Raw genomic sequence first — 17730 nt, forward strand, 5'->3', positions numbered from 1 at the left:
GGGGAGAGCAATCTCACAGCCTGCTGCACGTTATAGACATTTACATTAACGCCAAACGCACCAGCACACATCCACTTCCCAGCTTTTGCCAGAACCAAGCCCAAGCCAGCTGCCCTCCCTCCCGCCTCCCTGCGGCCTGCCAGGCCTTCAGTATTTCCCGAGGCTCCGTGCCACGGCGGGGACCGAGCCCAGCCTTCCACCCTCCTGTCACACAGCCGCTGGATTTCAACCTGCCAGGGCGGCCGCTTTACTCCCGGCTTGCGGAACCCTCCCGGGTTCCCGTTTCTCGCCATCCCTCTCCCTGAGGGACAGCCCCGGTGAGCAACGGGGCCCCCCCCCGCCCTCGTGCGCCCTTTTACCTCTGGGGCGGTGCCGCCCCCGCGCCCCGGCCGCCGCCGAGGGGAGGGCGGAGCGCCGAGCGGGGCTGGCAGCGGGGATTGGCTGGCGGGGCGGGGGGGGGCGGAGCCCGGCGGGCTCGCGGCTCGACGGTGCTCCCAGCAGGCCCTGCGCGCTTCCCGCCGCCGCGTCGCTATGGGAACGCCGTGAGCAGCATGGCCTATCGCCGCCATGGCGGAGCCCAGCGCGGCGGTGAGTGCGCCAGAGGGGGCCTCTGGGCCCTCCCCGCCACACGGTGCTGAAGCCCCGTTTCTCTGCTTCTCCCTAGGAGCAGCGCTGGCTGCGGGAGGCGCGGGACTTCATCCACAGAGCGCTCCCGGCCCGTCAGGGGCCTGGCGGGCCGGAGCCTCCCCTGCTGGACGCGGTGCTGCGGTGCCTGCGGAGCGCAGGTGGCGGGGAACTGCCGCTGGGTTACAGGTGACCGCTGGGACGAGAAGAGGAGAGGGGTGAGGGGATGGAGTCGGGGGGTGCCCTCTCTGGGCCCGGTGCCCGCCCTCGGCCCTCGTGGCACGTTTCGAAGGGAGGCCCGGCTGTGGGCCCCGGCTGCAGGCCTGGGCCAGTGGAGCGCAGCCGGCGGGGCCCTCCCGGGAGCTCAGCGTGGAGGCTTTAGCAGCAGCCACCAGCCGAGCACTGCTCGCTGGTGTGCGACATCTGCCCCGGATGCTGGGTGTGGGAAGGATGTTGTCGAAGACGGGTAACCACATGCTTTTTCTTGGCTTCGATGCACCCCCGATCACTCTTGCGGTATGATTAAGTACCGTATCTGCTAGTCTGCGGTAGGTAGAGGCTGTAACCAAAGTAGGGCATCTCGCTGAGAGTGAGCTTCTGTATTGCACAGCGTTTGCACGACGGCTTCCCGGCTGGATGCTGCTAGTCTGCTCAGGAGGCTGTTCCTGGGCACAGTCTCCAAGGCTGTTGGCCAGCTGAGGTCTGCCTTCAAGTGTGTGCTCTCACAAAGAGGGAATCTAGGATAGTGTGGTCGATATTTTAGCTGATACAAAGCTTCTGGGTGCTTACCATCATGAAAAACGTGCAATTTGCTGAGTGAGATCCAGATTGAAAAGTTTGGCTTGACTGGTTTTGGGACAAAGGTCAACTGGAATTGATTAGGGACTTGGGGCCCATAATTCTATACTAATAGTTTATAAACTTAGGTGGTAGGTCTTTCACACCAGCTAAACTGATACCATCTAAGCCATATTTTTTCTATAGACTGTTTTATGATGTTTAAACCAGAGCTCAGTTTATAATCAGGAGAATTCATAGAGAAGAGTTGAAGGTACTTGATACTTGTCTTGTATGAGGCCAACATTCTGTTTGTGGGCAGCACACTACATCCAAAGCTAACTATCTAGCTGTGGAGCACCAGAAGGGAGTCCATTTATTTCTCTGTATGTGATAAACAGGATCCAGTGTACTGGTGTAGTTTAGGTTTCTCCCAAAAAGCAGTCAGTGCATGTGACAAAAACAAGCAGCACTGTGTTCTTGAAGATCATAGTTATCAGTAGTATTCCCGGTGCTGCTCTGTCTCTGAGGATGGAGCAGTCTGCTGATGCAGTTTTCAGATAATCTTCCTCCTGTTCAAATTCCTGCTAAATACACAAGTACCTGCATAAATTTATCTATCCTGATTAACTTTTTAAAATAGAAATACTGTTTATTGCTGATTCAGACCCATCACTTGTCTAGACTGCTTTCTGGCTTTGAACATTTGATACCTGACTAATCAAATGAAACTTCAAATTCATACTCTTTGAATTTGTTTGTGGCTTGCTACTGAGCAAGTGGGTGTTGCGAACAGATCTCCGGTTTCACAACCTAAAATTATCAACAAATCTCACTGGAAACAAGCACCAAAATTACTAGCTGGAGACCAGTTTGTATTCACTCAATGCTGATGTTAGCATGGACAGAGGACATTCATTAATTTTCTAGTGTAGAGAGCCAGGATGTAAACAACAGTGATGAACACTGCCGTGGTCATATAAACATTGAAAAGGCTTAGAATCTACTGAAGATGTTGCCTTGTTCTCCCATATTTGGTACTGTGGTCAGTCTAAGCATGGTAGATGCTAAACTGCAGATGGCTTCACATGTGGTTGATGTGATGTTACATCTCCTTCTCTCCCCTCTCCCCAAAGCCAGGAGGGTAGGTAGGAAGATTAGGGCTAGCCTGGCTGTGTTCTTACAAGTGAAGGTCCAGTCTAAGATTACTCTTTTTGTTTTCTCTCAGCTTTGCATTGTGTAAGCTATCCAATCTATAAGTTTGTCCTGGTTTCAGCTGGGATAGAGTTAATTTTCTTCTTAGTAGCTGGTGCAGTGCTGTGTTTTGGATTTGGTGTGAGAACAATGTTGATAGGATACTGACATTTTTAGTTGTTGCTGGGTATGTTTATACTAAATCTAGGATTTTTTGGTTTCTTGGGCCCTGCCAGCGAGAAGGCTGGAGGAGAACGGGAAACTGGGAGGGGACACAGCCAGGACAAGTGACCCAAACTAGCCAAAGTAGTATTGCATACCATAGGATGTCATGCTGAGTATATAAACTGGGGGAAGAAGGAAAGGGGGGACATTTGGCATTATGGCGTTTGTCTTCCCGAGTAGCTGTTACGCCCTGCTCTCCTGGGGATGGCCGAACACCTGCCTGCCGATGGGAAGCAGTGAATGAATTCCTTGCTTTGCTTTGCTTGCATGCGTGGCTTTTGCTTTACCTATGAAATTGTTCTTATCTCAACCCCTGAGTTTTACATTCCTTTCCGATTCTCCTCCCCATCCCTCTGGGGAAGTAAGCAAGTGGCTGCATGGTGCTTGGTTGCTGGCCAGGGTTAAACCACGACTGCAATTCAGCAATTTTAGCACAAAATGGTGGAATTGGTCTGTATTTACCTGTGTTCGTTACTTATCTGTAAGTTGAGTTGTTGTTGGGGTTTTCTCACAGAGTCTCCCATTCAGACTAAAAATGACTGAACTAATGACTATTCTTCTTCCCGCTTATCCTGACGTGTACTTGAAAACATGTTCCATTTTATTAACTCTCAATTATTTTTTTCACAAGTCTTCTGCATGCCTGTTTGGGTAACCGTGGTAGCAAAAGATGTCTTTTTTCAGAGAGGATGCTTAAGCAGAAGAAACATATTGACTGAGCTGAGAGATCATTGATAAATTCCAGTGAATTGACTTGGTTCTTGACATCTGTTATCACCAGACTATGCCAGTTGAGCTAAGGCTCTTCTGACTTAGCCAAGCTTTGTCCACTGCAGTGATCGTTACAATCACCAAACTTTGCAGATGGAGATCTTTCCTACATCCTTTTGTATTCTCACTCTTGTTTTTTTTCCAGTTTCATCTCCATCTCTGACCTACAGCATCAGCAGCGCATACCATGCTGCAGCCACCTGACCTGGAGCACTAATGAATTTAAAGAATGGGCTCATCAAGGACGAGATGCTTTCCCCACACAGAGTGCTTTGCCAAGGACTTACCTGATCCTGGTTGGCTATTTAACAGATAGAAGTCAAGAGAACAAAGAAGACCTGGTAGATGGCTGCCTATATGTGAAAGACAATACTGGGATAATTCCATGTGAGGTATGTCCTCAGGCTGAGGGTTATTCCCACTTCTGGGGCAGTGTCACAAACCACCAGGGGTTTCAAATGGTTTGCCAAAGTCTGTAGTGTGGGAAGTAACAAATCTGTGTAACAGGGAGAAAACAGCAGGCTTGGATCCTGGGAGAGGGTAGAACATGTCAAATTTGTCATTGCTTAGGAGAACAAATATTGAATGCACTGGCCTGGAAAAAAGAGACAGCCTAATGTACAGTCCTGTTAAATTCTCAGGAAGACAAGGTGCTCTGGGAGACCAGGAGGTCATAGCACTCCCCTCTGGTTGTTGAATTCCAACTAGTGGAGCAAAAATAACTTTCTGGAGAGTTGTGCTGGTTGTTTTGATGACATACTTTCAGGAAATAATAGCTTGTGTGACAATTGAATTAAAAGCTTCTGAAGGTCATTGCAAGGGGAGTCTAGATAAAAGGTAACCCCTAGAGTGGTGATGAAAAAGCACCGAGGTTGTGTTTTCCAAGGAGGTGAAGACTAGGAAAAAGTTATGTTGGTATGAACTTCTAACTGAAAGCCCAGGGAAAAAGAAAGCAGATGAGAATTTTAGAAAAACAGTCTGAAAATAACTAAGCATTGCAGTGAATTAATTCCAGATTTGCATCTGGAAGAACGGAAGTTCTCCATGCAAGGTGAGAGAAAGGGTGGAAAACACTGCTCTCATTTAGTAAGGAAGCCCAGCAGCAGAACAAGTGTTTGTGATGTGCGTGCAAGGACAAATTAGTAATGAGCACTGTAAGTAACACTGAAAAAACACTCTAACTCATCTCAGGCTTTCATCTTACTATTTTTTGGCTTAGCTCCTGCATGTTGAACTTGAGTGGCTGGAGTCACTGTTCCTTTTCCCAAGCTGGTCATATATACCACAGACGGACCAGAGCGCAGCAGGGTACTTGGAAATCCTGGTGGATCCAGTGCCAGTAAATCTCCCAAAGGAAGTGCCTGACAGCATTCCAGTTGCCCACCCGGCATCACACGAGCCACTGCTTGCCTCCAGGTAAACACCTAGCATGCTCAACTCCATCGTAGTACTGTGGCTCTGCACATGAAGAGCACTTGGCATAGGAAAAGCAAAATTCTGGTTCTGCTACAGGTGGAACCATAACGGTGAGTGGTGGAAGTGAAAGTTATACAATAAAGCCACTTTTCATTAATCAGCTGTTTTCCAGGACTTTATTTGAAGTTTTTATTTTGTATTTTGACAAAGTAAGACAAATTTTAAGTATTTCTGGATATATTACATAAAGGACATGAGAACAAAGTGATGATTCAACTTTCACTGAGGCTAAAATTCACTCTTGATTAGCACAAGGATTTTTTTATTGACCTACAGTGAATCAAAAGTGTTAATGAAAGTAATTATAGATTCTAATATGAAATTAATGTACACCACCAGTCAGGTTCTTAGCAGATTGCTGAGATAAAGGTGCCAGTTAAATGTCAGCTGACAAGAGTAACTTGTCTTTAGTGGAAATAATATTTACAGTATGTGAAAATGTAGTCAATGGAATGGCAAATCTTACCGAAGTTGGTATTTTCAAGTTGTACTAGGTCATGTTTTATCATCTTGAGTAAAGAATTCTTGGTGTAATTTCATAACAATAAAATGTCACTAGTCAGGCTGCTTTAGTCTTTTTAGTTATCTTTTGTTTTAATTGGGTTTATCTGCTTGTGAGAAACTTATTTTAAAGTTTAAGTGTTTGATTTAGCTTGACAGAACTTTCTAAAGCATACTGTTACCATTTTTCAGTGTATGCTTTCAGGCTTTTAACATAAAGTTCCTCTGCTATTGCCTGGTATCTAACCAATTTTACATTTTCCTTCTTTAAAAATGTTACCAATAAAGTGCTGGTGCTAGTGTGTGTAGACATCCTGGTGTTTCTTTTTTTAAAAGTCATAAAGTTAGATAATTGTTTATATGTTTTTGAATCAAGAATGTGGTTTTTTTTAAAGTAAGTGGGATGCTTATATTCAAGTCCAGTAGGAGTTGAAAGGAAAATGGCAAATAAAAGGACAAATGTTTGTTTGCTTGAAATGATTTTTTATTTTAATTTTTTTAAGCAAGATTTGAAATGACAACAGAAATGACTAAAGAAATGTCACCTTTCTCTCATCTGCTTTCCATTTTGCTGCTCTTTCACCCTCTGCCGAGTTTGTTAGGAAGGCTCTGTGGTTGCTTTCAGGCCTCTCTTGTTTACAGGCTTAGGGCTTCCACAGTGTCCTATTCCATGGATCTGCAAAGCAGGATTCTGTTTTCTGCTGAAGAATTGTGGCTCTTTTTTTCCCCTCCTTTTGACCTATAATTAGCTTCTTGTTTGAGGTAGAGCTTTTTATAATTTGGCTATTATCATGGAACATGTGGATTTGTTCAAAACAACCCTGCTGTCTTCAAAACAACCCTGCTGTCTTCAAATACTAAGTTTTTTTTTTAAAATCTTAAAGGAATTAAGTATAAAAAGGTTAAATTAAGAATTTTGTAGCCAAATACTATTTCAAAAACCTGATAGATGATCCATATTACCTTGTTGGATCCTTTATTTCCAGAAAGTGTATGCTGCGTATCTGTTTATTTTGCTTTTGAGATAACTTGCGAGTTCTTTCACCTCTGATTTCCTTTGCCTCCTCAATTGTCATCTAGGGTTTTATGTCAGAAAAGATCCAAGGTCACTGTGGCAGGTGAATTGACCAGACTCGGGCCTCTCCTTTGTATTCACCACAAGACATTCTTCTTTTTGTTTCTAAAGTGCTTCACCTCAGCTGTTTGGTTCCCTGTGCTGGTGCAGGTAAGTCCTTGGAATTTTGCTTACTAATTTACCATATGTATCTGTGTATGTGCTAGTTGATCAATTCTTTGAAGCTTGCCTTTGACTTCTCAGTTTGATTTAGTTTTCCTTTTACTAGCAATTATTTTATTAATTTATTTATTTATTTTATTCCATGCAGCCTATGATAGCCCTTGTATGCAAGAAGTCTAGTTCCATGCCCTGCAGAAAGACAGCCCTCCTCCCTCATGCAGTTGCCATGTCCCTGAACATCTTGTAGATGTCATCCTTCCACTAAGTGTGGGGCCATTCTTTCGAAGGAAAAGTTCTCTTGAGTGAGGTTATCGGGCTTGGGAAGAATTTTTTCCAGTGCAGGAGATGCTGATGTTGCATTTCTGGTTTCTCTGCCCTAGAAGCCCAACCAGCTGGTGTGGCACCATATCCTCCAGCTGGGTCACAGGTACACAATAACAGACCTGACTATGTCCAGCCTGAAGAAATTGGGACGAAGAATATTTGTCACTGGTGTTTCTTCCTGCCTTCTGCCCTACTGTGCAGAGCAGGTGAGGGAGCAGCCGCTGGACAGTGCTTGGCAAGGAGAATCCACTCAGTCTGCTTACCCTGAGACTGCTGAGCAGCTCAGTAACTCTTTGCAGCTGGGAGTTGAAGAGAGGCCAAGATCAGCAAAAGAATCCAAGATCATCTCATATGTGGTAAGGATTCATAGCGTTAGCCTTCGCCCACTTGTGCTCCAGAGTTTCAGCTTCTGGCCTGCAAGGTCTTACTTTCATCACGAATTTATTTCCTTATTGCTCAGGCCTATGCGTCTCATATTCTGGGACTCCTGTAACTTTCTCTTTGCTGTCTAGGGACATGTCACTGAAATACTGAACATCCAAGCTGGTCTCTTTTTGCTGGATAACAAGGTCTGCTTGTGCCTTGCTTACCAGCAGTTGTTGAACTCTGCACGTGGACTCCGACCAGGAGCATGTGTGGAGGTAAGTTGAGACTTACGAGGCATTCAGTGGAAAAGACTCAGGCCCTGGTGACGGCTCACGAGTGTGTGAATCAACAGAAGAGTATGGGAACACTGGAATTATTTCAGCAAGTATCTGGAACAAAATTGGGGATCTTACTGTCTGGGCTTGGTCATGAGAGTCAAAATGATTATTACCTGATTCCATGCCGGGTTACTCAGACCCAGTAGGTTTATGAACAATCCAGTAGAGTGACAGAGGGTTTAGGATGGGGTGATGGTTTTGGGGAGTGGTGGCAGACTAGCTATCTCCTTCTCTTAATCTGTATGTCTGTGTATCTCAGCTCACCGATGTCCACCTCCTGCAGAAGCCTCTGGTATCCTTCCCTTTTGTTGCACTTTGTGCTTGCCTGAGCAGCACTGTTGTGCTGAAGAGTTTTTCGAGGCTCAGCACCCCTTACCAGCCACTAGCCTCTTCAGGAAATCTCTACTTACAGCTGCTCTTCCACTACAATCTTGGTATGCCACTCTACCTTTGGATGGTGAGCCTCCTGGAGGCATTTGAGAAGAGGTGAGAAGAGTTCTTCTGAAGTCAGGCTACACGTCGATGTGCTTTGTAGGCTATCTGGGTGTCTTCTAGACCAAGGGTTCATAAGATTACTGTGCTTGGATAATTGCTGCTGCTGGTTTACTGGCCTAAGCCAGCCCTTTATCTACATTTCACATCATATCCAGTTGCTTCTACCTTGCAGTTGCTCTGCTGAGAAAATCCTGTATATTTTTCAAGTGCATGTGCCGTTAGCCCACTGCTCTCGGGAAGCTGCAGCACTCCAGGTCATGTGCTCACGTACTTCTGCGTAGCAAGTTTTGCCCTGAAACACAGAGGGACTGTAGGGTTGTCTGCCTGCCAATATTGTTTGCTTGGCAAATCAAGGTGGGTGCTGCGGCTGGAGATGGAGACTGCTGCTACAGCCAGATCACAACCAATATAAAGGCTCTTGCGTCCTGGCTACTCACAGGAGCAGCAGCAGCAGCTGCTCGGAATATCACGCTGAGATATTCTGAGTATTGCCAGCAGAGTGAGCATTTGTTTGAGAGCCTCTGTCTTAGCAGATTTTCCCACATTTTTGCTTATCTCTGGGTCTTCCAGATGGCTTCCTGCTCTCCTGGATGGCTGCATTCTGTTTGCGCGACAGCAATGGGCCCGTTTCTGGGTTTACTTCTGGGTTCTGTCAGTGAAAATATTTGTTTTTTGCAGTAGTTGTGGTTGATCACTGTAACTGCTGCCTTGGACTTTAAAAACTAAAATGTATATATTTCATCTCTGGCAGTCAAGTTCACAGAATCCTCAGCCTTCCTATGCTTTACTGGCACTGTAGAATAAAAATTCTTTCCATGCTTTCCAATAAAACTGCTTCAGTTTTGCCTCAGGCATGATTCTAGCTATAAGTTTCAGTTTTTATTAGCTTTTTCACTTTCTTTAAATGTGACTGCTAAGTCCTGCTACTGCTTGAAAATTGTTCCAGTGAGTGGGTTGTTATATCTTTTTATTTGAGTTCACTTTATGTTATTAAGTCATATTGTGACTGGCAGTGTGATCACTTCCAGGCATTCAAAAGCAGTGAGCTGAACTTCTGGAAAGGGATGCAACACAAGAAAAATACTGGAACAAGAGCAATCTGCAATTATTTGTCTTGTGAATTTTTATTCTTTTTTACCTTTTCTAAAAGAACGCTGAGTATACCTAACATAAGTAATCATATCAAGCTTAGCCAAAATGCATGGACATCCATTTTGTGTGACTTAGAGGTTATTTTGGGGTGATTAGGGGTTTTTTCTGCCCGCTTGAGTTTCAAGATTTTGCCAGTCTGTCCATTTCTGTCCATATTTTCCTGTTCCTTGTCTGCCTGCCTGACATAAATCTGCATCAGCCTTAAATGTTCCTTTTTTTAATCACTTCATGCTCTTTTTGTGCTCTCTGTAGTTCTTGTCCTACATAGCACATTCACTCATAACAAGCAGAAAGAATCTCTGACTTACGTGCAGAACTCACTGAAAGTACTAATGCTTCTAACTGTTGTAATTTTTTTCAGGTTTTCTTGTTTCTTTAGGCATCATCGATCGTTGCTTAGGTCTACGCGCCGAAACCCTACAGCTGCTGAGAAGTTCGTTGTCCCCCTTCTGCAAGCTATGGTGCCAGACAGAGGGGAAGCAAGAGATGTTTATAGTGAAATCCTAGGAAAAACACACCAGTGTCCGCTGCGGAAGGTGAGTAAACGCTCTGTGAGCTGTTCCCTGTTTGTCTGATGGGAATAAACTCGGCTGGTTCTTTCTTTCTTTCTTCTCTCTTAGTATTTGACCCTGAACCCCCCATGCCAGGCCCCATCTCTGTCTGAAATTCGCCATATGGCAGAACAGAAGAGCTGGGAAGGCTTCAGCCCGTCACAGGTGCTCTCCCCCTCGGAGGCACAGCACATGGGCACCCAGGAGCTGAATCGCAGACTGGCCTGGTCCTACTGCACACTCTCAGCAGGAAGTTTCCAGCCCCGACTGGTAAGTGCCGTATTCCCTTTACTGTCTGTGCCTTGAGAGCTCTTGGTTCTACCCATGCCATCCAGCGCCCTGTCTGATGCATGCCTGTTCCTCCTGTTAGGGAACAACACTGGTTTCCTCACCTGCGGAGTGTTGAACACGGGCTGAATTTGGGCTGCTGCTACGCGCTTTGATTTATAGCCTTCAAAGATGGCAAGTGTTTGATGCTCTTTGCAGCTTCCTTTCTGTTGCAGATACTGCTGGGTGTGCTGAGAGTCTCCTCCAGGAGCAGTAACCTCCAGCTGCAGGACAGCAGCAGCTGGCTTTCCTGTGTGATATCCCATAAGGATGGTAGCCCCTTTGCCCATACAGCTCTCATAGGTATGTCCTACTAAGACTAAATTTGAGAGTGCTGAGTTTTGCTGTTCTGCCATCCAGCTCCAAAATAAGGAAGAAGAGACTTGGTATAGAGATGCTGAACTGTCACTGCCTGGCCTTGTGACTTCAAAATGAGGAAATTGAGCTTACTGGGTTTATGTTCTCTTTTTATTAGCTCAGCTCCTTTCTCTGATGTGTTTGCAGGATCGCTCTTGCAGGTGGAAAACTACCAGCTCATAGTAGAGAGATTCCTTCAGACTGATTTTCCTTCCTCGGAGCACCTAGGAAATCTGGAGCATGTGAGGGAGAAAAAAAACAGGTGAGTCCCTTTTATTCAGTGTGCAAGTAAAATCATCACTCTCCAGTTCCACAGCTATTTTGGACGATGGTAAAGCTGCTTATCAGCATAGTATTTCAGTGCCAAAGCAATCTGTCCTTTGCTGTTTGCAGAAAAAGAGATCTTTGTCAACAGCAAACCCACCATCTTGTTCAGAATACACCCAGCCTGGTGGCTGCCTTCTACTTCACCCATCCCTGCTGCTCCTGCTGAATAGCTGTGGGGCACTCACCAGAAGTACTTTTCCCAGAAACCCACTTGTTTTGGGCAATCACAGAATGGGGAGTTTCACTGCTACCATTTGTCATTTCAGTGTCTACGTGCAGTTCTACTTTGAGGATGTTCAGGTTCTCCGTGCTGCTGAAGGACCAATGCAGAAAGGCCTTAGGAGCAGAAACAGCTCCTCTCTGAGGAAGAGGGGTGATGGCAGCTTAATACCTGAGCTGGAATCCCCGAAGGCAAAAATGCTGAAGTTGGAGGATCCCAAACCAGATACTGACAGAGATGAGAACTGTCAGGGGGATCAGAGCAGCGCTAGAACCAGCTGTGTGTCTCATCTGTTCTTGGTTACCCAGAAAGAGGGTCTTATGTCACGCAATTACCAACTACCCAGAGAAGAAGGTGGAGAGGAACAGGAGCTGCAGTGCAGTTTCCAAGCCACGGTGCTGTGGCTGGGCAGACCTCGGCTCTGGAGCCACCCCAGCGACATCGGGAACTTACCAGAGCTGGAGGAGACTGGCTGTGATGGAGAGGAGGGCGTGGCACGGCAAGAAGTGAGGCAGGAAGCATCTTTGGGGTGTGGTTTGATAAGGCTGGGAGATGGTGCCTCAGGGAGCCTGTGTGATAATTGTCTAGATTCCTGATCCATGGGAAAGTGGTTATGTGTTGGCTACAGATGTATGTTTGTGCAGGCAGCTTCCTTGTGCCACCCCAAGGGAGTTCCATCTCCTCTTTGTCACCTTCCTGTAAATGCATCCACCTTTTCTTACCCTTGATGGTGCTAACCTTACTTCTCAGTCAAGACATCCTCTGCTGGACTTGCTCTCGTCTTGCTGTATTTTTAAATGTCCTGCCTTTTCCCTCACATTTCTCATGCCCTTTTCTCTCTTTCTCCTCCCCTCCCCTGCAGGCACTACTGCTCTTTATGGGGAAGTCTCTACGATGGTTTCCATTTCTGCACCTGGGTGGACTGTATCGCTTCATTGTGCCCTGCTGCTCGGTAAGAGAGAGGTTGTCTCACTGTTTCATCTTGGAGATGTTGCTGAACTGTGTGTGGGAGTCAAGGAGTCAGAGGGTGACTAAGCTCTTTTCAAGGCTTGGAATTCCCATCCATCTTGCCAGGGAACTGCTTCAGTTCTGTGGTTGGTTAAAATTCTTAGAACTCAAAGAGTTCAGTGGGTTGGGTTTTTTTTTTCCTTTAAAGCATTTTTCTTTAGTGGCCATTTTTTTTCCCTTATAGCTTTCATCTTCTTCCTTTAATAGTCTTCTTTCTTGCCTTATCACCCTTTCCTCAGGACTTGGAAGTGTTTGACAAGCTCTGTTCTCCACCCGTGCCATTAAAGTTCCTGAGCAAGTCATCCTGCCCCCTGTGCCTGCCTGTCCAAGATGCTTGGCAGTTACAGCACGAGACATGGATCTCCTGTCTGCCTGAGCACCAGGTATGCAGTGCCTTATTGCTCTGCGCTTTCACAGGCAACTTGTAGATCTCTCCAGAACTAGCTCAGAAAATTACCAATACAGAATGTCTTGTTGACGAGACCGTTCTGCTCTAAGCTCCATCAGAGGCTGCTGCTGGGCTTTGCATTTTCCTGCCTCAGAATTAATCTGGGGAGGAAGCATCAGTTACCTGACCTGGCTCTAAGCACACAGAGCTTGTCTTTACTGCTCTAGCTGGGGCTAGCTATAAACTGCAATCATCTGAGGCTGTCTCCCTCACTTCTAGCTGGCAGCCAGGTCGGTGCTGGCAGGCATGGGCCAGAGAATTTCCTCCATTGCAGAAGTCCTTAGCAACAGGTATGTTGGTCTGCCCCAGATGACATATGACCATGTCTGAGGGAATGGGTCTGTATTCGTCTTTGCTGGAGACAGTCCTACACTGAACAGCAATGAATTATCTGCCCTAGGAATATGGTGGGGAAATCTGATGTGTGAGTAGTCCAGGCTGCCCCCATCCTGTTTATCAAAGCTGAAGGGGTTGCCAATGACAGGACTGCAAAATGGTGTCCAGGAGAAATTTGAGCTACTACTGGTGTGGACTAGGTCCCTAAGGTCTATCCTAAATTCCTGTCAGAAGTGAAACAGGCACAGCAGGGAAAATGAGGCTGAATGTATGATGGTTTTTGATTGTTTTAGCAGTCTTGCTCAAACAAATACTAGGGTTAGAAGCTTTTCTGTCCAAAGCATCTTTAATCTGGGGTGATATGCATGCGCACTGAAACCTTCACCAGTGCCTTATGGTAAACTGAGTTTCTCTTTGCTTGGCTTCTTCCTCTAATCAAGAAGAACAATTAGGAGTTAAGCAGATAGGAAGGCTGTAACGTCTCTCCCTTTTTCTTCACTGCTGAGTCTGAAGAAGCGGAAAGTGAGTTAAAGGGACTTCATGTCCCTGGGTGGGGCAGGCTGCACGAAGCTGCCCTCGGTCCAGCAGCTCAGGTGCTCAAGGGCAGGTTCCCTTGAAACCGAGCTCAAGCAACAGCATTCCACTTCACCCTGTCCTTTGTGACATTCTTGAAGTTAGGCCTTCTTCCGCTCCCTTTGTCTTCAGGCAGGACAGAAATCCTGGTCTGCTCTCAGTTTCACAGGTTCCCTTGTTTCTGTCTCCGGCGAGATCGTGGAGAGGAGCCTGTGTGCCTCTCCCAAGAATGAGAAGCCATCTGTAACTGTTGGCCTTCAGAAGCAGAAAGGTAAGATTGCCGAGTAACAATGGATTGATTCTTACCTCTTTCCGTTCCAGAGAGGCAGTGCACTTGGCTAACTGTGCTCCTGTATCTGAGAATAGTGGAAATATGCCAGGATGTTGCATCCCATTGCGTGTCAGAGGCCTGGGAAACTGCACACTGCATGTGTGTTGGGGATAGGAAGGGGAATACTGTACCTGGAAAATCTGTGAGGTCAAACAGTGGTGGGAGGGAAAACACCTCTAGCAGGTCCAGCGCAGCGACAGATTATGCTACTGGCGTGTGAGCGAGCTCATTGTGTCTGCGATTCTGTGCCTCCTCAGGGAGTCTGCTCGCCAGTGACCACAGCGTGAAGCTTACCATCTCAGTAGCTCCAGGCTGCCCTGTCGTCATGGACATTTACATTGCTGCCACCTGTCTCAGGCAGCTCTGGGGTTTGCTACCTGGAGCCAAGATCATCTTCCAGAACGTGGAACGTAAAATCTCAAGGTACCTCTGGTTTTGGAGCCCTGATCTAGGCCACAGCTCTGACCTGTCTTACTGTTTTTGAAACCATCTCTTAATCTCTCCTCTCACATGGACCTTCCTTATCCCTTGTCCATACCTGTGTGCCTCCTAATCCCTTACTACAGATTATTCTCCTACCACGTTACAGATGAAGACCAGCCCAGTCATCCCAAGAAAACTGAGTGGCTTGGTTTCTACAAGCTCTTTCTGACATCTGCTCCTTCATATTGCAGATTCCATAATGTTTATTGCACATACATTGCCTCCAGCTGTGTGAGTATCGTATCCCTGCCAGCTTCTCACCTGCCTTTTCCTTCCAGGTGAGTCCAGGGCCTGTTCCCACCTTACAGGGTCCCAAGAAAGGTTTGTGTGTTCTGAGCTTCTCACATTCCTATTTCTTCTAGTCCTGCAGGAGAAGCCTCCCCCCCCTCACTAGTGTTCCTATCCAGCTTGCAATCTCACCTGCAAAACCTGCACCAGGCACGGATTTTATGCCACTTGTCCTGCGTACTGGCTCTGTCTCTGCAATGGGTTTGCTCACTTTGCAGCAGCATCTTCAAAGAGGTATTCAAGTTTCCACAGAGATAATTTGTGAGGAGCCTTTCAGATTTTCTACTCTGACATAGCCTTTGCTACCATGTAGAAGAAATAAGAGTTCCTATCCCAGTTCCAAAACCTCTTTTCCCAGTGTCTGAGAAGGACTTGAATGTTAGAAAGGGACCAGAGTGACAGCTGATTAGATGTATCTGATTCCAGGCAGGCTGGCAGCTGGGAGTGGGGGTGAGGTGAGGACACCGAAGGGGAGAATCCTACCCTGTTAATGCTCTGCTTTTCCCATGTTCACTGCTGTTGGGGTTCAGCACCTTGCAGCAGGTGATTTTTCTCCCCATACAAACTTTTCCCAAGACACTCACTGGAAATGCAGTGAAGTTCTTTAATCCTTTGCATACTTAATTAGGGGAGGGTTAAACGAAGCAGTGGCTCTTCCCCTTCTCTCTTTTATATCCACCCATACATAGCTGTAGCTTTACTCTTTCTTCAGGGGAGGTGCACCCGACACAATCCACTATGTCCATCACACACAGGCGTGAGGCAAGCCAGTGCACGGTAAGCGCTGTGGAGATCGGGTACGGTGAGAGGTGGGTAGGAGGGAACAAGTCACAGAGGGGAGGAGAAAATCAGATCACCGATGGGAGGTGGACAGAAGAGCAAAGGTAGAAGTTAGCGTTGTCCTGTCTTCCCAGATGTGAACAACCCTCCATGTCTCTCTCTACTGAGATCTGTTGTCTGGGACGTGACCCTGGTGAGGGAGCCAGGCATTGTCCTGGCCTCCTTCCACATCTTAGTCTGGCTGCTCACTTCATAGGGTGCTGGTGGAGGACGGAACGGGTGAAGCTTTGGTGCTGTGCAAGAACCAGCACGTGGCAGCAATGCTGGGCCTGAGCCTTCTCGAGTGGGAAATGGTGCAGAACTGTGTGCAGAGCAGGGGCAGCGTGTCCGTCCAGCACGGGGAAGCTACTGGCACGGGGGTGAGTGTGTTATTCCAGTAGGGATTGCAGTGTGCTGGGCTCGAGCCTCAGTTGGACTGGATTTCTCTTTGCTGTGGGTGTTCCAGTGGCTCCCTCTCTCCCTCTACACGTTCGCTGGTAACATGCCCTTTCCTTCCTCAGTGTGTAGAGGAACCTGGGGATCTCATTGGTTGCTACCTGAGGAGCCTGTGCAGGAGTCCTCTCATCTGTCGCCCTATCCTGCTGGATTTCAGCCTGGACAGGAAGCCCTCCAAGATTCTGCAACCTGGTAAGCAAGTACTGTTGGGTTTTGTAATATTTAGCATGGGAAGGAGGGGAGGAGACATCTCACCAGGCTGGGGAAGGAGAGCTGCCTTCTGCCCACAGAGCAAGGTCTTTGGAGGATTTCAAGGGAATTGTGAATTTTGTAGTGTAGAGCTAAGATGGTCTTGGCAGAACTGTGGTTACAAAACCACAGAAATAATATTATAAAAGTCACTGTCCACAGCAATGTTAATTTCTCCACTTTACACAGAAGCATAGAGCTGGTTTAGAGCAAGGTTCCCAGTCCGTGGATGGGACGGGCTTCTGGCCAGCCAGGGTTACTGTGCGGCCTGCTCAGAGCAAGTGGGTTTTGCCTTCAGACAGGACAGCAGGTAAAGTCAGGACTAAGCCTGGAAATCCTCACCGTGGCCACAGAATTTAAAGTGCTGAAGAGTTCTGAATTCATGGGTGCTGATGTCTGAGCCCATGCTGCCACAGCGGTGCAGTTGCTGTGTTAAGGGAACGTTCTTCTTAGCTGCTCGTGCTCACACTAGTGCTTGAGTACGAGTCCAGGTGCCGCAGGGGTTGATTTACTGAGCTCACCAGAGGATGCTGTGCTGTGGAGATAGTATCTTTTGGCCATCATGCAACATTGTACGGCCAGGTTGCTGATGGCGATAGAAGATACAAAGCTCAGTGCATCAGCTATGTGAGCAGCATTCCATAGTGTAGAAAGCCTGTTTCCTCCAAGTTGGAGGGACGCTGGCCAAATGGATTCATCTGCTTACGTCCCGGATCCATTAATCATGCCATCCCTGAGGTCTAGCAGATGGCAAGCAGCTGCTGCAAGGCCTTCTCCCCCAGCAACTCCTGCTGCTGTGTGCTAGAGCAGAGCGAGAGCCCTCTGCTGAGTTGTTACAGGTCGGATCTTTCCCTGTCAGCTCCACTCCAGCTGAGAAATTTTCAGTGCGGTGAAGTGGAGTTTGTGTCACAAGTGGGGCCTTACGTGAGCCTGCTGTGCCTGAACGTGGAGGAGGTGGGACAAGACGCCTTCAGGTATCTGAACCGCGAGAGGATGAGGAGGACATCCAGTCACTGCTGAGCGGGGCGAACAGCGAGCGGGTAAGGAAGACATCTAGTCACTGCTGAGCGGGAGCCACTGCTTAACATCTCTCCCAGTGAGAGAGGAATTATGGAAACACCTACTGGGATTGGGAGCTTTTTTAAATCTCCTTTCCGGTGGGAACACTGGCCTGTGAGCACAGGGTGAAGGCTGCAATCAAGAAGCTGTGGCTTGTGGAACTCCTGAATGGTTGGTCACTCTGGGGCATTGCCACCAGCGGTACTGGACTGTGTTTTGGGAGAGAGATGTGTGATACTTTCTACACACCACCCGTTGCTTTGGGCCTAGGGCACACAATGGGTGTATTTTATATGGTAGTAACTACTAAAAAAAGCTATTAAATTACAGTTTAAATAAACCTTGATACTAAAATAGATACGGTGTTACTTGTTGTATGGGGAATGAGGCAGAACATAGATCCTTGGTTTCTGAGCCA

General features: G+C 47.1%; 1 protein-coding gene across 1 annotated transcript; it reads left to right on the plus strand.

Moving 5' to 3' along the window:
• Positions 1 to 491: 491 nt before the first annotated feature.
• Positions 492 to 17668, plus strand: CTC1 (CST telomere replication complex component 1). The gene is made up of 24 exons (XM_055808413.1): positions 492 to 588; positions 665 to 813; positions 3737 to 3983; positions 4811 to 5007; positions 6649 to 6793; positions 7186 to 7485; positions 7642 to 7770; positions 8093 to 8319; positions 9842 to 10016; positions 10101 to 10301; positions 10535 to 10661; positions 10863 to 10977; positions 11309 to 11768; positions 12125 to 12214; positions 12510 to 12653; positions 12938 to 13008; positions 13789 to 13898; positions 14216 to 14381; positions 14633 to 14719; positions 14804 to 14963; positions 15442 to 15506; positions 15766 to 15928; positions 16070 to 16196; positions 17113 to 17668. Exons 1-24 carry the CDS (start codon positions 568 to 570, stop codon positions 17271 to 17273), a joined length of 3837 nt encoding a protein of 1278 aa, XP_055664388.1. The 5' UTR covers positions 492 to 567; the 3' UTR covers positions 17274 to 17668.
• The last annotated feature ends 62 nt before the right edge of the window (positions 17669 to 17730 follow it).

Source organism: Falco peregrinus, chromosome 6 (assembly GCF_023634155.1).
Source record: "Falco peregrinus isolate bFalPer1 chromosome 6, bFalPer1.pri, whole genome shotgun sequence".
NCBI classification, from domain to species: Eukaryota; Metazoa; Chordata; class Aves; order Falconiformes; family Falconidae; genus Falco; species Falco peregrinus.